Source organism: Pholis gunnellus (genome assembly GCF_910591455.1).
Source record: "Pholis gunnellus genome assembly, chromosome: 22".
Classification (NCBI taxonomy): domain Eukaryota; kingdom Metazoa; phylum Chordata; class Actinopteri; order Perciformes; family Pholidae; genus Pholis; species Pholis gunnellus.
This window is the reverse complement of record NC_136549.1, coordinates 5,949,575-5,974,051: the sequence shown is the minus strand read 5'-3', so window position 1 is coordinate 5,974,051 and position 24,477 is coordinate 5,949,575. Positions and strand designations below refer to the sequence as shown.

General features: G+C 42.3%; 1 protein-coding gene across 1 annotated transcript; it reads left to right on the top strand.

Annotated features, from left to right (window-relative positions):
- The first annotated feature begins 5,845 nt into the window (after nt 1-5,845).
- Nucleotides 5,846-17,864, top strand: LOC306713641 (protein mono-ADP-ribosyltransferase PARP12). The gene is made up of 12 exons (XM_079183410.1): nt 5,846-6,142; nt 7,986-8,121; nt 8,317-9,076; nt 9,174-9,227; nt 9,360-9,486; nt 10,143-10,308; nt 12,276-12,396; nt 12,489-12,585; nt 12,708-12,786; nt 14,996-15,126; nt 15,290-15,441; nt 16,226-17,864. Exons 1-12 carry the CDS (start codon nt 5,880-5,882, stop codon nt 16,912-16,914), a joined length of 2,775 nt encoding a protein of 924 aa, XP_079039536.1. The 5' UTR covers nt 5,846-5,879; the 3' UTR covers nt 16,915-17,864.
- Nucleotides 17,865-24,477: the final 6,613 nt, after the last annotated feature.

Here is a 24,477-nt window from a genome sequence, read left to right as displayed (position 1 = left end):
GATACAGATACCGGTCCAATACTGACTCCCAACGGCTGGATCGAGTATCGGTCACAATGGGCCGATCCGGTAAGGAAACCATTGTTTTAATAAATAACAATTCAGTACATTTATGTCCATGTGTGTATTTGTTACATTTTGTTTGACGTTATGAGTTCAGATTTCTGCAGAATATTATGTTTACGACAATATGACAACGAGACACAGCCATGCTCACTATTTAGCTTTTAGTTTTAATTTGGTCTTATATCAAACCGAAGATTTTTGGGTTTGTCAGACAAAAGAAAACGATTGTAAGACGTCACCTCACGGGCATCTTTCACTCTTCTATTGTCTGGCATTTAAATGTAGAAAGGGAACAGCAGATACTTGCAGCCCTACAATAAACCTACAAGTATAAATGGCCCATTTGATTCAATAGTAATAACAATATGTCATTTTTAATCTCGTCAAGCACAACTGTTCTCTGTACCAGGATAACTGACCTTTAGAGCAACTATTTTAAAAGTTGTTTCTTCCAGATGTTTTATATCAGAGTGGTAAGTATAAAATGTGCATCTATATTTTGGCTTTTTCAAAAAATACAGTGCCTTGTTTTTAATGGATCAGTACAGGACAGATGCAACAAGTCGTAGTAATTGTAGCACTTTATGAATTCCAGTTTTCCCAATTCTCTTTGCCACAGAAACACCTGTTCCATCTCCAGGACAGGCTCTCACACACACACACACACACACACACACACACACACACACACACACACACACACACACACACACACACACACACACACACACACACACACACACACACACACACACACACACACACACACACGTGTATGACCATCATGTCTGAACTGAGTCTATTCAACTGAGTATTTTGAAGAACATAAACCCTCAACTGCTAAATGTTTCTCTGTGAATTCAGATCGGATCTTCTTTATCCTTCCCCAAAAAATGAAAAGGCCAAACATTTCCTGGTTTCATTTGCTGCATCTGTGTTTCATGTAGTTCTACACGAGATCTCTTTGGATTTTGTCGTTCGGAAGACAACCAGCGATTTGAGTACGTCTGAAACATTGTGACAGGCAGTTTCACGAAGAATAAGCAAATAATCAATTCTTCAAAAGTTTGTTTTTCCCATATGGAGAACAGTTGTTAGTTGCATCCCTCTCAGGATACTCTGAGCCGTTAAGACACTCGAGCGCTGCTATCAAATCTAGGTTACGGTGGGAGTTTTACCAGTCTGTGGTCATTCTGTGGACTGATGGTTTCCATTCCTGCAAATGAGGGCAGAGCATGAAGCCACTTTAGTTTCTTAAGGAAATGAAGCACATTTTTTTTTTCGCTGCTTCTCCCTCTAGTTTCAGCTGGCTGTCACCACCCAGCAGCCGCTCAGAGACCTGCGCACCAACCGTGTGCACCAGGAATTTCCTTTGGAAGCCAAGCAATAATCTTTCAGGCTTTCCATTTCCTCCGCTCAGAGGCGAAAGGCCTCTCTCCCTCTCTCCCCCCCGTCCACTCTCTACAAACTCAGTTGTCTAGAAAGGGGAGACACTGCAGGAAAAAAAAAGGGCAAAGCCATTTGTGACACAACTTGGGCTGCAGCATTAAGGGGAAGGGGAGTCCTGGTGGAAAACGTATTTTTGTGGAGTGCTGATCGTCTTCCTGCAACCGTGCAGAGACGGATCAGACTTCCCCAATGAGAAGACAGCCTTCATCAACAAAAGGCCATATAACACTGTCAATGAACAGCTTGCATTGAGGACATTGACTTCCCAAATAATATTTCTATCAGGGTCCTATCAGGGCTTCGACTAACATTAAATCAACAATTGATCTGTCAGATAATTAGCAGCAACAGGTCAAAAGAATAGTAAAAAGGAAAATGCCTGTCACAAGTTCGGAGAGCCCATCTTCAACTGTGTTGTTTCTTCTGACCAACAGCCCTTAAATCCTCACATTTGAAAAGCCAGAATTAGTGAATATTTGCCTCTTTTGCTTAAGAGGACGACGGAAACAATTAAGCAATAATTCATTTCTCTTTTTGTTCCTACTGGGACTCGGAGCAGGTCTGTCTCACCGACTCTAATCGCTCACCACCTTCTTCTTCCCCGGGGCTGCGATTATAGATTATTGTCAGTACTGATTGTTGAATTGAACACTTAGATTACGACATGTCAAACACGAAACGACGGCCCCACAACCACAAAGTATCTTTAAATTGTTTACACTGTCTGATCTGCAGCCACTAAAGCCAAACATATTGATTTTAATCATTGTTTAAAAGACAAAGAAAAGGAGCAAACCCTCACATAGAGCAAATGTTTTTGCTCAATAAATGATAATGAATTGATGAACCTAAAGTTAACCATTCATTTTCCAACCATCCACTTATAGCAATAAAACAGAGGAAACCTTTCACTTGATTAGTTTACTATGTCTATATGGTCACTCAAGTTGCAGTGTACTTTGTTAGTCAATGGCAGTACTCCTATCCCAGTACAGTATCCCTAATGTGTAGCAACCTATAGGCCTCTCCAACAGTGGGTTCACCGGCCCCTCTTTATCCCCACCGTGTTGTTGTGACTGCACGAGAAGCCTCCTGAACGCTTTGACGCGTCAGTCGCTGCGCGCGGTTAAAAACGCGTTGTGTGTCGGTTAACAACGTGTTTAGTCCGCTGGGTTCACGTCACTTTAACTCGTTTCAACCGGTCGTTTTATTCAGCGTGTCACGAGCCGTCACGACTTCTTCCCGTCAAGCAGGAGTGGAGGCGAACTACAAAAAAAAAAAGCGTGGAGCCGCCGCGAGCAACAGATGACGAGCAAAACAAACGCGCCTCAAGTGAATGGCGCTGTGCAGCTCGCGCTCGTGGGTGCTACACACGTCTGTTAAGAGGTGATATGCTACGCTGTTTAAATCCACCCCGTGAGTTTTTACTACGAGGGGTTAAAAACCCCAAAAATATAAAGTGTCAAAGGGAAACAAAGAGGACCGCGTTACCTTGTTCGCAGCGGAGGAGGATTCAGACATTATCTCCCGTCAACTTCTCTCCTTCTCCTTCCACTTTTCCGTTGTGCCCTCTTCTTTATCTCCGTCTCTTCCCTGTAGAAACACACTCAGCAGCAGCCCGCCTGCTCGGCTTGTTGTTGTGGGAGAAGTTCTTCTTTTCTTCACATAGCCTGCTTTTTCTGTTATCTGCTGGCCGGGTCCATAGCGCGGCTGTCGGTGTGAAAACTTCTTTTGTCTGCGTGTGTTTTCCCTTCATATGTCGGCAGCGTGCTGGTTAATAATCCCTTCCTGGAAGAGCAAGTCTCTCTCTCTCTCTCGCTCTCGCTCTGTCTCTCCTACTCTCTCTCTCTCTCTCTTTCCCTCTAGCTCGCGCTAGCTCGCTCGCTCTCTCTCTGTCTCTCTAGCTCATGCGCTCTCTCTCTCTCTCTCTCTCTCTCTCTCTCTCTCTCTCTCTCTCTCTCTCTCTCTCTCTCTCTCTCTCTCTCTCCTCTCTCTCTCTCTCTCTCTCTCTCTCGCGCGCTCTCTCCCTCCCTCGCTCTCTCTCATTGATCTGGATGTGTGTAAAACGGCGAAATGACGTGAATTCCCAGCATTGAGCCTTGCCCCCTTTTAAAGGGAAACCCGTAGCAGGAAGCCGCAGCAGGTCGCAGCTGCATACACACAACTAACAGACACACCGCTGACCGACCGACAGTCTTGCTCTTTTTTTAATTTATTTTTAATCAAAACTTCATGTTAATGCGGTTGCACAACGGGCTGGAACGCCATGCTTTAATTACACAGCGGGCAGGGCAAAAAAAGTACCAGCAAAAGTGGAACACATCACATGAGATATGAAGGAATATCAGCATGTAGGACATAGGGACTCCATATGAAACTAATTATTTCTTACTAATTAATGCACATATTTCATAATATGCATGTAGCTTATCATTCACAAACGTTGAGGTCAATCATTGACTTCCACTCAACTAGCATAGGCTATACTGAAGGCTGAAGGAATACTGCATAAGTAGGACAAAAGGGAATATGCTGAATACTTTTGAGTGTATGTTGTCATGGTGATTCTTGAAATCAATAGGCTGCATCAAGTCAAGTTGCACTGGTCAATGTGTTAACACTCATTTTCTTTCATGTTGGCAGAATGTATCCACTTTGTTCACAAAAATTCACAATTGATATATTAACGATGGATTAAAGGACTAATGTGAAACACGACTCCAAATGAGTTCTGTGTCTGCAGGATGTGTAAATAAGCACATCCAATTATTAACGACTTTATAATGTGTCAATGTTGCATCTAAAGTACAGCTTGTTCCGCTGCCCCCATGTGGTCAACAAATCAGTAAATACTGCTAAACAAAGGCGTCAAGGCCTCCACGGGCTTCCAGAAAAGCTTCAGTGCTCTTTGGCACAGATTGTCCAAGTCTCTGGAACTCCTCTGATCTCTATTCGTCCACAAGTTATTCCCTTATTTGGTGTTTTGATGATGATGAAATTATTTCTCAAATCTCCCACAGGCGTTTGACTTAGTTGAGATCTGGAGATATGATTTACATTATTATCCGTTGTTCGTGCCCTACAGAGCATCTGACACGCGACAAACGGTCCCCAGTCTGGACACAAAGATTCATTTACATGGAGCCATCGTGAGCCTCCGGGTCCTATATGGCAGCGAATCTGGATTGCTTAACGGCACACAACAACAACAAAAAGAGAAATAGTCTTGTTCTTAAAGCTTCACAGTTTGTGGTGGCAGCAGATAATTTCCAACATGTACTGCGTTTTGTCTTGAGGGAGAGGGAGGGGGACAGGAAGCAATGAGGCTGATGGGAAATGTGCAGCGAGTTAAAAATGCAGATGAGTGAAGCTGAGGGACACTGACCGTTCATCCTGATGCTGCAAGCTGAGACCTGCACTGGCAAGTTATTTCATTTATTCATTTACTACAACATTTAATCACAGTGGTTAAAAAATGTACAGAAGTTGATCTTAATATTCGAATATATTCTTTTTTTTTTTTTTAAACATTAACACATTATGCAGCGTACCATTTGCATAATGTGTTAATAATAACAAGCTCATGTGCTAAAATGAAAATTAAGAAAATATTCAGATTTCATGACGTTGTGGTTTTCAGAAGATGGTCTAGATTAAGGACACATTTAAAAACAAGACCTTTGATTAAATATCAGTGATCAGCAATGATATACATTATGTTACTGTCAGAATAAAATGTATTCAATTTGAACCACAGGGGGGTCACATTGGCTTTGATGGGTGGGATTGACAGAACACATTATATTTTTTAAAGTGGCAAATGTAATCCTACTGTAATACTACTTACATTACACTGTAATAACGCTATTTGACAGAAACACAAGAGAATAGTAATTACTGCTGGTCAGGAACAGAAAATACAGATTATTCAATAAAGATTATTAATTCATGTGTGTTTTTTAAAACTTCTGCAACAAGTAAAACAAATGCAACCAGCTGATATCGTCTGACAGAATGCGTCACGTGATCCAGATGACTAATTCTGTGAATATGACTCCAAATGACTTTCTTTATTCTTTTTTTATTGATAAAAAAAAAATGTATTTAGCAGATTATTTATGTGTTTTCATGTCATTGTACAGGAGTCTGTGAGGTCAAATAACACGGTGACGCCCCCCAGCGGAGGAGAGCAGCGTTACAGCTTCACTTCCTGCTAAAAATAGGCCCAAGTTAAGTTTCGGTTTCCAATCATCAGAAATGATACCGTGCTTTCCGACTCCACTGCAACCCGACAGCCGCCCAGCAGTGTCTCTCTTGTTGTGTTGTTTGGTGGAAGGAAACACGGAAGGAGCAGACCCGACACGATGGAGTTGGACATATTGAAGTTCATCTGCGACAATAAAGGATCAGTCGACACTGAGTATTTGATGTATAACCTCGGCTCGGGCCATGTTATTAATGACATCATCGGAAATCAAGATAAATTTGTTTCGTGTTGTCCCTTCGGGCAGCCGAAAGTGGTGGCCAGGACCAGGCTGGGGCTGTGCAGAGTCAAAGCGTGTTCGGGGTTCTGCTCCTCGCTGCACATGTGTAAGAAGTTCCTCCTCACCGAATCCTGTCCGTTCAGGTAAATATATGTCCACGTAATGTCGGGCTGAACTTGAGAGTGCTGGGCAGGAGAGGCCTGTGACTACTTCAAATTGTTGTTTTTTTTTTGTTTTTACGGGGTCTTTATTGTTGAAAATCAAATTATCAGCATTTTCTAAATGTAAATAAAGCTATTCAGTGCAGAGCGAGTCACAGGTTTGTTTCGGTGCTTTTATTGACTTTTTTTTAAGGCCTTGACACGTGATGCGTTGAAGGACTGTTGGTTTGCAGTGTCTTAAAGCCTAACATGGACACCATGTAGCTACAGGCTAATTAACACAATGAAGTCTGACGGTCCTTTATAGTCTTGAGGTAGCTTCAAAGTTAAAAGTGATGCTTTTTAAGGAATAGTCCGACATTTTTGGCAGAACCACTTAGGTTATTCACCTCTGGCAGAGAGTTAAATGAGTATATTGATACTGAAGATGACATCTTTACCTTCACATTGGGAGTGTGTGTGTGTCTCCATGACAAAATCAATACAGCTGGGGTGTGTGGTGGGAGCAAGGGCCCCCGAAAGTAGGGGCCATTGGCCCCCCTACTTTACGGAGGGGACTTAAAAGTTACTGTGAGGAACTGGTTATGAAATGGTCTCGATTCAATACTGATGCCTCTGTGACCTACACATGTAAACGAGACCATCGGCGAGAAGATTCCTGTATTTTCTGTATCGTTATTCTCAATACTTGTCATCGGTGCCGACGGGTCGGATTCCACGCGAGATCAGATGACATCATGCGGGTCTACCAGAAAATCCTTCAGCTCAGACTCCAGACCTTTGACCTGCAGTTGGAAGCTCCATCGGAAGGAGGAGCGCTCCTCACCCGCCATCAGAGACTCCCCCTCGCTTGAGGGAAGGGAAGCACAGTAGAACCAGAACCAGGACTGAGCGTGGCAGACTTTCAGAACCCGCTGCATTAAAATGAGCGCTTTTCTTAACTCTTTAATACCTAGCCCTATTTTTAGGCCTCTGCTCGAAAATTGTATACCCATACTAAAGAGAGCGTAAATCTCTAACTACAAGGTCTATTTGAATAATTCTGATGTTATAAGAAAGGTAACACTTGTGAGATTTGTTCAGATTTGTAAATATCAGTGTATATATTGCTGGTTAAGAGTAAATGAAGATGGAACACAGCTCAAATTGAAAAGTTTTTGCTCACAGCTCTGTACTGGTTTCTCATGCTCTGCGAGCTATTGGTGGTCCGTGTTAGCCGTTAGCTTTTTTTGGAATATCGAAGCTGAGTGCATAGCTCTTCGACTTGTGGCGACAAATACGTGATATTGTGGTACATCTTCTAGTTGCTTATATTAGTTGTGTATACCCCAAATGGTCCTCACTCGGTAGCGAAGAGTTTTAAGGCACTCTTGCGCTCGGAAACACTACCACTTTCGTCCACAGGGACCGCCAAAATCACCACTAAATGAAAGTTCCTCATAGTAGCTTTAAGTGGGAGTTTTTCCTGGCGACCAGTGTATGTTTTAGCTACATGCTAAATACCGTACAAACATGAGCGGTATCAATCTTTTTATAATTGTGACCATTAGGTTTGTATCAGTCATGAATAACACGTCCATTACTTCTGTGTAGCTGCTACTATAACTCCCATTTGTTTAAATATGCTGCTTCAAGCATATCTATGTAGATGTAAGACTTTTCAATGAATAACAAACTTTCATATCCATTCAACATGTCCTCATAGCTGAATTGAATATGTTGCATTTATAAAATGTTATGCGGGAATTTATTCTTTTCCGAAGCAACCGTATTTTTAAAATCAAACTCACGCACCTGCTCCGTGTCTTGTGCTCTTTGGTGACAGGACGGGATGCAGATTCTCCCACCAGCTGGACTCGGATCACAATTTGCCGCTGCTGAGAATGCATGACCTGGAGAGTCTGAGCCGGACGGAGCTGTGCACGCTGCTGCTGCAGAGCGACAGCTGGGTCCTGCCTCCCGTAAGTGTGACTTCAACCAGAGCAGGTTTCCCTTTTCAGATTGTTGGATCTGTTGCCTCCGCGTATGGAAGGGTACACCGATCCTGAAAACTGAGTTTTAATGACTTCATCAACACATCTGTATTTATCACCTTAAAGGGCCTTTCCTTGCCTTTTGCTTTGCTTGGTTGTAACCACCGTTTCCCCCTCTCCCAGATATGTTACAATTACAACAACGGTGGCGGGGAGTTCGGCCTGTGTAAGGACGGCTATGGTTGCAAGAGGCTGCATATCTGCGAGAAGTACATGAACCGCGACTGCAGCTGCGCCAAGAACCATGATTTTAATGCTGAACAGCCACACAAGAGCCTGCAGGAGAGAGGCGTGCCCGATGACCTCATTCCCTCCCTGAGGTCTGCTTATGCGAACATATTGGCTTTGAAGTACTTCGACAGACAACGTGAATCCGCTGCCGCCGCTGCCAACAACACTGATGCGAGCAGCGAAGATGGTTGGAATACAGACCAAAGGCAGTGGAACAGAGGGAGAGGGAGAGGTGGCTACCCGGGCAACAGAGGCAACAGAGGTAACAGAGGCAACAGAGGTAACAGAGGTAACAGAGGCAACAGAGGCAGCAGAGGCAACAGAGGCAACAGGGGAAACCAGGGCAACAATCAACCACGGCCACGAACCTCTTCCCCCGATGACGTCGACGCTGACATGGCAGATTTGGATCTGTACAGCGAAGATGGACTGAGCGACGAGCCGCGGCCGCTAAAATCCTCCAACAGTGACATCTCTGACGACGGTCAGAATAAAACGTCAACCGCCGCAAGAGGGCGCGGTGGAAGCGGCGGCGGCAGATGCAGCAATCAACAGCTCCCGGGAACCCGCTTCACTACCGACATCCCTGGTGCCGCCAGCGACAATGCCAACAGTGCCGGCGGACCCGGCACGAGGAAAAGGCCCGTCAAAGGTGAACTACGCCAGCTGCAAAAGCTCTCATTAAAAATCTCGTTGGAGAGAACCGTAAAATGTAAAAAGTCAATCGTGCACTTTTTGTTTGTGTCCAGATAAAACCGAGATATGCATGTACTTCGTCAAAGGACGCTGCATACATGACGATGGTGAGTAATCAGTGATACATGACAGGTTGTCATGTAAAACAGTAATAAATACACTCGTTTTGAGTACCGAGGTGCGATTGTCACGTTTTTTTTTTGTGGTTCATTTTGTCCTTATGACCGATGTCTTCTCAGAGCGATGCTTTAACGTCCACGACAAGATGCCTTACAGATGGGAGGTCAGAGAGGACGATGGGTGGACCGCCTTACCTGATAACGAGGCGATCGAGAAGGACTACTGTGACCCTAAAAACACATACAGGTACTCTCTACTGATGTTCAGCGGCATCGTAGTCCTGGGAAGATGTTGTTCTTTAACTCAACCATCTCAAGATGTATGCGGAAAAAAAACGTTCCTGGTCATTTTTTTCCCCTTTTTCTCTCAAGAAAAAGTTTTGAGAAAATATTTTGAGAAAAACAAGTATTCAATTTGTTTTGCAGAGATTTAAAAGGTTGAGGCCAATCTTATGTCAGTTGGGTAAATATGGAGGGAAACAGCTAGCTGGGCTCTGCCCAAGACATCAAACTCTTCTTAGCCTTTCTATCGCTCACTGAATCAACACATTCGGCTCGTTTGTTTAATCCCTGCAATAACCATATTGCAAGAACAAGGATACCAATATCCCATTTCTTAAAAAGAATAAATGAAATCCCGATACAAAAATATTAGTTTAATATTATACCGTTTTTTTGGGTGGGACGCAAAGCAGAGAAGGATCACTCAGTGTAAATCAATGACATATTAGTTATGGAGACAGGTATTTTTTTTATATCTGTTTGCATATTATTTTTCAACAGAAAAAATTCAATATTGATCCAAATAAAAACCAATGTGTCGGTGTAGCGTAATAGATGACTTGCTGTTCGAATTAATTGATCTGTATGAATTAATGGCTCTCTATGTTTGCTGTATTTTAGTAGCGGCAGCCCACCGGTGCATTTTGACACGATGACCCGCGGGTCGAACGCAGTGCGGCGACTCTCCACCGCAAACTCTTTGCTTGAGCCGACCTTCATCCACACCACTGAGTGGGTTTGGCACTGGGAGGACGAGTTCGGGAAGTGGAACGTTTACGCTTCGGCTGTGAGTAACTGGAGTTATTTCCAAGTTGGACGGCGCCACACACTCGTTTAAAGTGTGGTGATGCTGTGTTTTTGCATTTCCTGTGATCTGTTAAAGCTGCTCTCGTCAAATTTTTTTTTATAGCAACAATGGATTAGTTATGTAACACTATATGGCTAATATTCTGAAATAGGGAACGTCCCAGCCTCCCCAACCTTACAGCTGATCAAGGCGTGTATTATCTGACCACGACAGTGCAAGTCTGATCAAAGTTCGAGGTTGTTACTGCAATAACGCCACGTCATCAAAACCTTGTAAACACTGGCACAGTTCCTCATAGATAACAGTGTGAGTTTAGCAAACAGAGGAGCAGCATGAAAAAATAGCACCAGCAGCAGCAGCAGCCATCAGTTTCATTGAGGATATGCGCACTGACAACATGCCACCGCAAGCAAAGCTAGCGGAGATGATTTGGGCTAAAAAGAAAAGAAGGTAAAAAAGGTCAATTCACCTCTCTTTCAGTGACATTTTGCAGTCGTGCCACAACCCTAAATGCTGCTGTGGAAACGCAAACTTTTGCACGCTAGAAATCATATTATCACGTTATCAGTTTATACATAGAGCTCAGGCGGTGTGGCAGCATCCCTGAGGAAAGAGATGAGCAGCAGCCCAGATTGTAGCCTGGTTGCATAAATTAGAATTTGTCATGCTCATATTGGACTCTTGAATTAAGAAATAAAGCTTTAAAAGGCGTTTACTGGAGATCCCTCAGCTATAGCCGATCCAACTTTCAAAGCTGAGCCCGTCTCAACAGTTTGACTTTTGTCCTCGTTTACACTTCCACCAAGAACATTACGGGAAGTTACCGATCACACGCATTGTGAACACAGCATTAACGTTATGATTAAAAGACTCGATCAGACTGCATATTCACGTTGTTCCTCACGCTTCAGTCAAATTAATTCAAGCACTGAAATTTAAGGCAGATTTAGAAATTTGGTGCATTTGCCCAAAACCGATTTTAAACTTTCTAAATTCAAATTCTGTTATGAACAATTACACTAAAAATGGTGTCCAGGGAATATAATGAAATGTTAGCCCACTGTTAGCAACAGCAGATCTACTTCATCCTCTAATCTTCATTTATACAACAGGAAATCTTCAATTTGGGATTTTTCCCCAAATTTCACAGATGAGACTGATGGACAGCAACAAATACATAATTAAGTAACATTAAAGGTGAAAAATATGCATATTTGCTTTCTTGCAGAGAGTTAGATTTGAAGGTTGATATCACTCATTCATGTCTTTACGCTAAATATGAAACCAGTGCTAGCAACTAGTTAGCTTAGCTTAGCTTAGCACAGTACATTACAGTAGCACTGTACATAAAAAGGAAGTGATATTCATGAAAATGATTGTGCTACCGAAAGAATAAGTAACAAAAGGTCATTTAGTGACTAAACCAAAAAAACAATCTCACTTGTCGGGTTCGCTTCTCCTTCCGTTGGTTAGGGGGAAACAGCTAGCCTGGCTCTGTCCAGAGATAACAAACCTGCCTACAATCACCTCCAACACTCACTAATTAACATGTTTTTTTTTTTTTTTCAAATTGTCTAAAAATGACACATTGTTGTTTTATGAGTCATGAGTTAGACTATTTCCTCTGTTTCCACTCCTTATGCTAAGCTAAGATAACCGGCTGCCGACGCTAGCTCTATATTGTAGTTAGCATACGAGATAAGTGTTGCTTAGCAAGAAAGCAAATAAGTGAGTTTACCAAAGTTTTTTTCTTTAAAACACTTGACATTGCACTGAATTAACTGCAGTAAACACTAATTTAACGTTTTTTTATTTTTTCACTGTTACATTCTGCAGGTAATCGTCCTTTTTGCACACGATACCGACCCGCTCCTGATTGGTCATTGGTCACCATTTTGTTTTTATGTTTTGAGGTAAAAACTCGACTCATCTGTCTTGTGTTGCAGGCTGCCGGACACAAAGCAGCGGACATGGACAGCTCTACACTGGAGCGGAAGTTTCTGTGCAGTGGCAAAGATGTGGTGGACTTCACCGCCGGTTCACAGTCATACTCGCTCAGCTTCCAGGGTAAACAAATGTTACGCAACAGATCTCTCTGTTTACACTTTTGTGCATTTTGGAATATTCAAGCAGTATTATAATCTTTTCTTTTCTCCCAGACATGATACAAACAAACAAGCAGTATGGCACCAAGAGGGTTGTGAAAAGACGGCCCCAGTTTGTCTCCGCGGCGGATGCCCTAACAAAGAGAGTGAGGTACGACATCTCAAATGTGCTGTGTTGGTGCCACTTATGTTTTCCACCTTTTTAAGAAACATTTTATTCAAACCCCCTCACAATATAGCTAATCCTAATCCTACTTTGCTTTCTGACCACAGACGGCCTCCCGTTCAACAGAATTCCACCGCTATTCCCGACAACTGGGACAAGACGCAGGTTCCTCAAACAGGATTCAAGGTATTGTCAATACAACACGCCTTCAAACTGTTTTAGAAAACCAAGACTAACTGCTAGAAGTAGCCAAATCAATGTCATCCTTTTCATGATGTGAATATTTGCTTTTGATTTATTTATTTTTTTGACAAAAGGGAGGAAAATAAATCAATGTAGTGTTGTTTGGCAGCAATCTCAAGTTTCCAACATAGAGCTAAGATCATACTGTATAGAGCATAAAAGTCAATGTTGACACTGTGCTGTTTTAGCAATCAGCAAATGTTTTATCAGCCGTGGGTAGCTCCTTTATTTTAGTTGTGCATTGCATTGTGGGAACCTGGTGCCCAGTAACACCACACTTAAAAATACAAAGTCTTTTTCATCATAAAAACTACATCTTTGTCATTTTTCCACCATGAATGCACCACAGAATTCCTCTATGGTACGCGACGGGGGCACAGCTAATGTTAGCTTGCGCAGTATCCATATTGTCACGATGGCACGAGGTCACGCAAAAGTCTGTCTGGTCAGGTTTCAAGTAAAGCGTTTGTGTGCGGTAAGCCAGAGCACGGACCAATCAGGGTCCGGTGAGGAGCTAATGGCAGCTAAGGGCGGGGCTTAGGTGTGTTCGAGGCGACGCATTGAGGCGACTGTTTGTTCTAAACAAAAATGGCGACTCCCGAAGAGGTTTGCGTAGATGCTACAATAGCGTCAGTTACATCACAACTGGAGAGTATTTCTTCATGCAAAGAAGAGAAAAGAACGTCACTGACGGCTTTTCTAGAGGGAAAAGATCTTTTCGGTCTTGTCACAACGTGACACGAATGGGCTTCCAAAAGTCTATTTATCTTTTTATTGTCCTTAAAACCTGTTAAAAGAGTAGCATGTGTTCTGTGCCACATTGTCAACGCTACTAATAACACATGGGTGAGTCACACTGGTACACTGGGTGTGACGTTCCTTCATTACAATGTGGCACTGTTGTTTATCAGCCCCAAATACACCAGCCGACTGCTGTAAATACTGCAAATGTGTATTAATCCGCTGCTGAAAATAGTCCCCAACAAACGCACTGGTTTCTCCTGTTTATGTAACGACGGATAAAGATTACAGCGCCCAGCTGTTATAGGTTGTTTGTTTTTTTGTAGATAAAACTATACATGACTCATTAAGATTTACATTCTATTTATTTAGCGGAGGCTTTTATCCAAAGCGACTCAACCGTGTTGGCACCCCCTCAAAACATGTAGGAATCATGAAGATTTACATCTTCAGTAGGAACCAGTGGTATCGGGGCTGAGTGCCACAGACAGGGTAGCAAACTAGAGTAAAAACTAACAACTGTTTGCTTTGATCTGTTGTTTTAGTTTTTTACAATAATCAAGAATAATAATTTGAAGAACTCTGGCTAAAATGGAGAGAAATTACTGCTTGGAAGGTTTGAAAAACAAGGACAAACTGTGTGACTGATAGGAAGCCTCTGAAACCAGTCCAACCTGCTGCACCTGTAGACAAAATAATTTACAGCAGCAGCTTCGACCCGTAGAGGTGCTGATGTGTGCCGTCTACAGGCAAGAAGAAGCAATAAATACTGCAGGCCATTGTGCCACCAGCCGCTATAATAAGAGCAAAACATTCGTTCTCCAACAGTGAGGCTGCAGGTTGAGAGGGAGCTGCCTCGGCTGTATCACCCGTACAAAATGATCACAACAATAGTGACTTTAATAACAATTATGATAATCATCACCAGGTTGATCACCATTCTAGTAATTATGAACCGTATGGTAGTAATCATTCAGCATCATCATAGTATTAATTAACAATATACTAATCAATCATTACCATGGACAAATACAGTATAAACATATAATACAAATAATAGTCATCATCCTAATAATACAAATAAAATATTCAATAATTACATTACTAAAATAATGGGATCCTAATGCTACCATTGACTATATCAGGCTTAATAAAGTGATATTATATTATACATAATAATATTATAATTTTCACTATTCCAAATGAATCATAATTGATCTCTGTAACTACTGGATGTGTAAATAAGCAACTGTTGTCCAGCAAGTTCACCATAGCTAGCAACATAAAAGTGTATATGTCAGAGTTGTGTTCACAACTTGTTTCTGCCGCCACCAAGTGGCCAAGAAATCAGTTAAAGCAGTAATTGTATGCCTGGGTAAAAATAATTCTGTTTTCTTTGTGTGTTTTCCAGCGAGTCCCCCTCCTGCGCTCCTCGGATGGATTTAAGGAGCTTGAGACTCTTTTCTGTCAAACTATGAGAGGCTTTGACATTGTGAAAATAGAGAGGATTCAGAACAAACCTCTTTGGGAGTTTTTTCAGTGGTACGTATGTGATTGTGGTTGTGTGTTTAATATCTTCTCAGCTAGGTTGTCATTGGATCAGATAACCACCACACTCTTGGTTGTTAAAGCAAGACCATGCAACTTTTATCAAGAAGGAATAACACCCTCTAATCAGTTTCTGATTTATTCTTCCTAAATATAGCCAGAATAATCAGATGAAGAACAGCAACAACGGGCGCAGTGTGACTGAAAAACTGCTTTTTCATGGCACTGACTCGAAATACGTAGACATCATCTGCCACACCAACTTTGACTGGAGACTTTGTGGAGTTAATGGGACTGTTTTTGGCGAAGGTGAGTTTTGAAGAAAAATGAATTGTGGGCCACTTACTGATTTGAGAACTAAAGATGTGCAGTTGTTGTATTGAATTAAAAAGAAAGTTTAGTCTGAGGATGGGACGGTTTCTTAGATTAAAGCTACGCATCTCACACAAATTTAAAGGGACAGTTCCCCAAAACCAGATGGAACTTATTGTTTACCTCTGTCCATCAGTGTTGTTCAGCTGACGCAATTAGTTTATTCATTGTTTAAAGGGACAGTTCAGGTAGAGCCGTGGAGGTGTCTGACTTCTCAGCTTGTGGTGCTCAAAGCGCCCCAAAAAATCTATTTGAAAAACTCAACAACAATGTCTCTTTCCAGAAAACTCAAGTACATCCACAGACCTTGTAGTGAGCAGGTCATTTGGGAACTATATTCTTTCTAACGGACCACATCCGCCAACCGTATCACTGCCCAGAAGTTGTAAACATGAGTGGCGTCCTCTTCGTCTGAGCTGTAAAGGTAGCTAGCTCAGGGGTGCTAGGTGAGCTAGCAGTGTAGATTCACGCCTCCTCCGGCGCAGTGATACGGTTAGCGCGTGTAGTTTGGTAGTAAATTGAACATCTTTGGGTTTAGACAACTTGGGCGATTATTATAACTTTGTCAAAAAAGTTTTTTTCATTATTTCCGGATCAAACAAATATTTATTCAAGAAAGCAATTTGCAGATTAAGCAATAGTTAGAATAATCCCTTGTGTCTTTCTACATACAGTATAATGGCAATACAATAACCACAGCATTTCTAATCTCCAAACACAGGTAGTTACTTTGCCCGGGATGCGAAATACTCACACAGCTACACCGGTGACTCTGATGTCAAATCCATGTTCATCTCCCGGGTGCTGGTGGGATCCTACACCAAAGGGCACTCCAGCTACCGCCGACCTCCTTCCAAGGACGGCGGGGACATCAACTTCTTTGACAGCTGCGTAGACGACGTTGTGGACCCTTCCATCTTTGTTGTGTTCGAGAAGCACCAGATCTACCCCGAGTACCTGCTGCAGTACAGGACCCCGCACCCACTTGTTTCCATGTACGGTGCCGCGGCAGTGCCGGCGCCAAAAGCGGTACCGCCACCGAGACCAGCTCCCCAACCGACCGTGTCAGTTTATCAAACACCCTCGATTCGACCCAGCGCGTCAGTTTCTCCACGCAGTACACCCTTATACAGACCCAGCACACCTGTTTCCCCACCCAGTACACTCTCATACAGACCCAGCACACCTGTTTCCCCACCCAGTACACTCTCATACAGACCCAGCACAAGGGTTTCCCCACCCAGTACATCCTCATATAGATCCAGCGCATCTGTTTCTCCACCCAGTACATCCTCGCATAGATCCAGCACATCGTCTTACCAACCCAGCCCAAGATTTGCCCAGCCATCGCCGTCTCCTCCACCTCCCTCGCCGAAACCAAAGAAAAATGATTCGTGTGTCATTGCTTAGGGACAATGGTGAAGTGAGGGCAGGCCTTTTCTTTTTATGGATAATGATAATTCATGGAGCTTTATGGTGCTTGCACAAACTGCTTTGGGTAGTTTGGCAATGGTATCCATTACAGAGTGCAATGAGGAGTAGAGTGGCAGTTGTATCACTTTGAGTGCTCATTTATGTGCAAGAACATTCTAACTGTAGAATAATAATTAATCACACGGATAAAAACGGTGGAGTAGAAAACACGGTGAATTGGAAATATTCAGTTCACAGTAGCCGAGTTTCCATCCAAAGGTAGCTCAACGCCTAAATTTGCAGAAAAACAACATCTGCAAAATGCGAACTCGTGCACGTTCCCGCCCGCTGCTGTTGTGCTGTTTTCCCAGTCGGGGTGCCGTTAAAGCCGTGCAGGAGAAGAGGCAGCAACAACCTGTCAAACCGAGATGAAAGCGTGGTTCATTTCATTCATCGATACATCGACTCTTCCACTAAAGACTTTTTGGCAATTTTTTGACTTTTTCTCTATTTCCGTCGTGTCACTCTGGTTTCTTTTTTGGGCATAAAAACAGACGGATGGAAAAGCACTTCTTGAGGTGTGGTTAACCTAAATGTGTGTGAAATTTGCTCAGGTAATTTTCTACATCACAATGACATTCAAATGGTTATTAACTAGAATGCATCCTATATATTAATGGTCACAGACAAAGATTCTGCGGCACAGCTCCTCTACCAGTAGAGGGCGACACAATCCTTATCGGCGTCCTAAAATGAGCCATCACTAACAGCTTCATTCAAATAAGGTTTTGTAGTGTGTATGTAGGCTGTCTGAAGTCCAAGCACTGCTTGTATGTTTTTTTTGTGTTGAGCGTGACTAAAAACTTAAGAAATCAAGTGTTTTCCTAATTGTACTGTTTGCGAAACAGATTTTGTGCATTTGAATCAATCAATAAATGTAATATTAACATGAACTGCACACAGAAGCAGCGTTTTTATTTTCAGGTTTGCGTCTTAAAGCTGCAGTTCTCCGTCTTGTCTCTTAAGTGAATTGAAAAGGCCACCAGCGTTGAGGGTTGAGCCTCTTAGTGAAATGAGGCAGGGCATGAAACATGATCAATATGGCTGCTGGAGTTTTCCTGTGACATTAGACATTAGGCCTGGAAACCCCCCACCCCCTCCCGCACACACACACACACACACACACACACACACACACACACACACAGCAGCATACATACACTAGCAACCGCCTCCGCTTGTGTTTCCTGATAATCTGCAGTGTGAATGTGAATATGTTTGCATGTTAGGATGAGATTTCACTTTACTTATGCACCCTGACTTATTCACATCTACACCTTTGGGATGTTTTGACTTCATGAATTTGTTCTGAACTGGAGAGCATTATTTCCATTCAATGATTCTTATGGTATGCAGGCATTTTGCCAAATCACAAGACCACCAAACCTTACAGTCCAGATATACTTTGATCAGTGCACATGAAAGCAATCCTAACAGAAGGAATCATTAGAATAAACCACCTTGCTTTGGATCAAATGTATACGTTTTGTTTATTGGTAGTGAACTGGTGCTGCTCATCGGGACAAAACCACTGAATTATCACCAATTTATCTATGTGTGTGTGTGGCATACAGTACGTACTTAATATAAATAATTCCATGCAAACCGCCCGTGCCATTTCAAAGTGAAATTGTATTGTTGTTTGAACAATTCGTGTGATAACCAAACAGAGGATGTACAAGCACGACTGGATACTGGGGGGTTGGTGGTGGAGGACTGTTTTTCCCAAGGGACCCGCCCTGTAAATGGTGAGCACTAATTAAGGAGATTTATTTCCCTTTGGGTTGAGAGCATATACCGCCTTCTCTCCGTGCAGAAAAGACGGACAGCTCTGATGGTACAGTAGATTACGGAGAGACCATTCCCAGGGTGAGAACGGATCTGCCTGTCACTACCAGTGCATCCATTTCCCCCGCTCCATTGTGCGTTGGCTGCCCATTAAGACGGAGCTGTCCTCTGGGAGACGCAGCTGTGCCCCGCGGGATGCGACAGCCCACCCAGTGGCAGTAAACACCCCCTGACATTAACCAGCCTTCTCTCTGCCTGCGCCTGTCGTTCGTCGGTTAGACAGAGCAGATCCTCCAGAGCCAGCTGCGAGGGGCTTCCAGGCCCCAGCATATCGGGAGATCTGTTTTTCCTGCATTACAAGAGCTTATGAATTAAATATGACTCCTTTCCCTTGTTTGCGCGCACCCCTGCTGGTGTTTGAGGTGTTTATGTTTCTGCTGAGTCATGGACGTTTTGTTCCAGCTGATGGAAGAGCGCTATAGCGGCATAAGCCCCGGGGTGGTGGTGGGGGGTGGGGGAGGAAGTGAGTCAGATCTTTATTTGGCTGATAGCAGGAGTTTTTTTTTTTTTTGTTGAGTGTCTAAAATGTTTGTGGTGCTTTCCATAACAGCTGCGGTCAGCAGATCTGCTGTATGGGCAGCCTCAATAGATAAATAACGCACCTGTCAATCAGCCAATTATCATAGGTCAATGGTATGGAGGTACATTTGACATTGGGCTAAGGCAGGGAATTGCCTTTCGGCACAAAACTGGAGCCAAATTAAACATTTTCTATTTTCTGAGATGTATGATCCCTTACTGTGGGGGGGGGGGGGGTTGTAAATGTCTTTTAGAGTCCGTGCTTTTTTATTATGTCTTTTGGTGTCCACCACTTTGATCCGGGTTGCAGAATCTCAGATTGGATGGATTGACGTTAGATCTTGCACAGACGTTCATGGTTCCCAGAGGATGTATCCTGGTGACTTTTAAGGTCCCTTGACTTTTCCTCATGTGCCACCATGAGGTTGACATTTCTGTTTGTTGGTCAAATGTCTAACAACCATCGGATGAATTATCGTGTGACTATGCCAAGCCCCCAGGAAGAAACGTAATATTATATATATATATAAAAAGCCTTTTCCCATTGACTTACATTGGAAAAGAGACGTCTGTAACTCAGTGGATCATTTTTTTGGGGTGATTTGAGGGAGTGATTTGGGGAGCAGATAGTCTTTTCCTCTTTGTTGCTGCTGCACTTTCTTGTATTTCATTTCTCCTCTAGTTATACTACAACTTCTTCTTTTACTATTGTATACTTGTGCTTCCTGTAATAGAATGTGGCATATCATCAAAACTGTCTTCACTTGAGTTTCGGGAAGAAACAGGAAGCAACTGGGATAATGGGAAATGTGGTCTTAATGTAATGTGAAACGGAGACTATCCTCTGAGACTGCATCCTCAGCATCGTTTCTATTTTTTGCGCAGATGTGTCCCGCTGTGATTGGATGACAACATTTGTGCTGCACTTTGGGGATGCAGTCTGTGTCTCTGTTTGTGTCTCGGATGCAACATCTGTTTCGTTGATTCAAGAGGGATCCGGGGCAATGACTGCATTTATGGCAGAGAGTTGGTTATGTCATGAATTCATGCCGACACCATTAAACAACCAATCGAAGCTGAAGCATAGAAACGGTGATTTGGGCTCGGACTCCTATAATTTGCCTGTAAATATCCAACTTAATTCTGATGAAAGCTTCCACTGCAGTGTCACAGTAAATGTGGAATTAATGAGTTGCTATCGCAGCATCTGTGAATATGCCAGTTGCCTTCAGAGGGCTGGAAGCTGGACCATAGCTTCTCATTAAAGTGTAATTAGCTCCAACACAATCCCAGGATTTGTACATTCATCCACACAGCCAACCATGAATTAATTAAAAGTTTTCTTAATCCTGCTTTGTGCTTATGATCCCGTTGTGTAATGTGTTGACTGCAGACTGCAGTGTCATAATTAGGCTCTGTAAGTTCTCATTATTATTATGAACTTCTGAAATAAAACCTATGATCCAATATTTTGATCAAATTAGAAGACAAACTACATCTCTATGCTATCAGCATGCTGTAAGAATACGTTGACTTTTGACCACACAGAGAATACCTATTCAGGCAACAAACAGACTGGAGCTCAGTGGCTTCACGGCTGCAGAGTGTGTGTTACAAGAGATTAATGATGTTGTTATTACACTCTGTTACATCAGTGACAGCTGTGGGTCGGCATGTTCTTCTGTGCCTGAGTGCCGTCATGAAATATTTACCTCTGCTGATATCAGCATGAGAGATATCTCCATCATTGAACTTTCCAAGTTATGTTTTCTTCATTAACTATCTTGTCGTAATTTAACATGTTAGAGGACACCTTTACGCACCCTTCAAAGCATTATTAATTGATTTATTGAGAGGGGGCATTGACGTTCTTTATAAGATAAGATAAGATAATCCTTTATTAGTCCCACAGTGGGGAAATTATTAGGATCACAGCAGCAAAGTGGACAATGCAAACAAGGTACAGAGCAAAAAAAAAGCTAACGGGTTAGCAAACAGTGACCTATTTATACATCCAGTGGACACGGAGCAGCATTAGCATTTATTTGGAGTCGTGTTTCTGGCCACCAGATGAATGTAAGTCAATGCTCACTCTCCTGTTTTGGTCTCCACCAATGACTGAAGAAGATATCTGGTGCTTTAAGTGCACTAGTTAGTTTGCGACTCACCAACTGGCCTTTTTGTGTTGTGGTGGTTTTGAGCACAAAACCCTGGAAGCCCTAAACCAAAATGATTTAAATTCCACTTTTTTATGCCATTATCTCGAGATCCCAATCTAATTATGTCAAAAACTTGTTTTATTGAGATTACAACATAAAGCAAAAGTTCGGGGTTGAATGCATTCAAACGGCCCGGGTCGTGTTGACAGTGAAGGACTTGGTGAAAGTGAGCACAAGGGTGCATGTTTGACTTAGTCATGTTTTCAAAATATGGTGTTAATGAGGGCACATACAAAATACATATCTGAAAATATGATTCACAAGAAGTATTAAACATTTAACAAGAGTATGTACAAAAGGCATATATGGTAATTAAATGACATGAATTATATTCACTAGAAACATAAAACGTGTTACAGGGCTTTCGTACAAAAGAGCTGCATGAGATTTGAGCTAATAATGAATAACGGAAAGCAGAATAGCATGTGTTTTACAATTTACACCTGCACTAAATTTGATATTTTGCTAATCTAGTTACTCAAGAAATTGTCTGAAAGCTCCAATTACACAGTATTTTTGTGTTTGAGTGTTTTTGTCCACTTTGACATTGACATATAATTGCCCTATGAAGTCAATAACGCGTTAGCAAACAGTGGTTATTTACATATTTAGCAAGAGCAACATTTTCATGAATCTGGAGTTGTTTTTGGCCACCTGACGAATGTCAGTTTACCTTTCTAAGTCCTGCAAAAATAAATGTCTCTTTAGCTGCAAAATGCTCCGCTATGTTCATTAGCAAGTTGCTAACTTTATCCATTAGCTGTTTATTGAGAGGAGAGTGTACAGTGGGTTTATCAGCTCTTTCGCTGACCAGAGCTTTAGTTCCATTACGGTCTAAATTAATACCACAGTCTGTAATCAAAAAACTACATTCTTTATGTAATTTTATGTGCAAATTATTTAAAAAAAAGAAAATCAGAAATGTATGATACATTTCAGTGGGATTTGGAAAATAAAACAACAAAACAGGTATGTTTAAAATATATGAAATACTATTTTACTATTGTAATTTTTTATGCTATCTTTGTCGTGCTTCACATTTTATTCCCTTACTGACGGATGCTGAGTTTCATGCACAGACTGCGGTAATGAAAGCACTACAGACTACACCCCTCACGTTCCCAGCATGCATTGTGGAGAGAGAGAGAGAGAGAGAGAGAGAAAGAGAGAGAGAGAGAAAGAAAAAGGGAGAGAGAGTGGGGGGAATTTGCTGGGAGGCTGAGGAGGACCGTGGACCTGAGCGTAGAAGAAGAAGGAGCATCACTAATAGAAGAAGAAGAAGAAGAAGAAGAAGAAAAAAAAGAGGAAGAGGAAGGGTCATTATCCGATACTTGCTCATCACTGACAACCGCTCAGGTAAATCAATTATATTATATATATTCCGACCATCCTTCCTACGTTAGTTTTTTCCAACATTTGTCGGCCGGTGTGTGTGTTTCGTGCTGCGGGCTGTGCTCTGAGGAGAAATCAGCTGCTACACACAGTGAAGCTTTCATCATTAGCCTATTATTCCTCCGGATAAAATGGACCTGTGAGCGCAGCGTTCTGCCGAGTCAGGCCGGTGTGAGTGGTTTGACAGCTTGGTGATGTCCTATATAGTAGGTTTGTGCAGGGATTCCCTCAGCCGTGTCTCTGCAGCCTCCAGTCGCTCCTCCGATGAGCGGTTCATTAAGGGGAGGGGAGAGGGGGGGGGGGTATCCATTTCATGATTGTGACCGTGGAATACAAAGGCGAGACGGCGGGTTATGAAGTCACAATAATCGACACTGGCCATCTTGCCTAGAGATGAGAAACTGATGCAGTTAAGCCAATTTTTGGCGCTAATTAGGCTGATATTTATCTCTGAACTTGCAATAATGGCCAGTTTTTAACCCATATTTTATGAGTTTGGCCAAAGTGACCGACCCATGTTGAATATTCTGTTGATATAAAATAAATAGCTTACTATGCCTACTTGGGTCACAATATGAACACAACTGTGACATATCATCAACCTTTTGTTTTGATGTGTTAGCAAGCAGTTGCTTATTTAACACATCTGGTGGATATGGAGCCACATGTTTCTGGCCACCTGCCAACATTCACTCTCTTTTCAGCTCTCATTTGGTCTTCACCAACTCTTGGGGGGAAAAGTCTGCCTTTTTAGTGGTGTTATGGTGTTAAATGCTGCATAATGTCCATTTTTAGTACCTAACTAGCAGGTGTGCCGTGTTTTATTAGCTTTTGTAGGACAAAACCGCTAACATTACCTGAGCTTTGGCTAACGCTAAGCTTTTTGTAATTTACCAACACCTGAGAGAAATAGCCTTCATTTTATTTGCTAAATGCTCTACTATGTCTACTAGCTAATTGCTAAGTGGTATGCAGATAATGTTAGCATACATTGCGTTTTTAGAGCTTTTTTGTTGTTGCCAAAAACAGATGCCTGCTGCAGCTGCAAGCTATGCTAACGTTAGCGGTGAGAGGGAAATAAAACCTTTAAATTGAGCGCGGGAAACGCAGAACAATGATTTTAAAGACACTAAATGCTACGAGTGACCTCTTTCATATACAAGTGGTCGTTAACATTGATACAAAATACAAATTTGAACCACCATATATTTACAAGAAGTGGATACAATTGCCACTCGAAGACCCTTAAAACCTAAACAACTATCTGTGGGTGATGGGGTGCTGTGGTTACAGCGCAGCTCAGCCTTCAACATTGATGACAATGACGCCATAGTGAAAAATAAACACAATTAAATATTAATCAGGCATTCAGGAGATAGGCACCAGTCTTTCCTCCATAACGAGTTATCTATTTTGTCTCCAAGTGCATGCCCTCAGCATGAAAGGCAGGTTACAGCCCCTAATGATCCCTTTTATTCTGGTGACCTTTTTGTCCTTATCGGCTGGTTCGGTGCTTCTCTGT

Excerpts from the sequence above, each read along its gene's own strand:
- LOC306713641 (XM_079183410.1), top strand. The coding sequence starts at position 5,880 with ATGGAGTTGGACATATTGAAGTTCATCTGCGACAATAAAGGATCAGTC. Across the intron at positions 12,787-14,995 it reads TTCCTCAAACAGGATTCAAG|CGAGTCCCCCTCCTGCGCTC; the intron begins GTATTGTCAATA and ends TGTGTTTTCCAG. Across the intron at positions 15,442-16,225 it reads TGGGACTGTTTTTGGCGAAG|GTAGTTACTTTGCCCGGGAT; the intron begins GTGAGTTTTGAA and ends CTCCAAACACAG.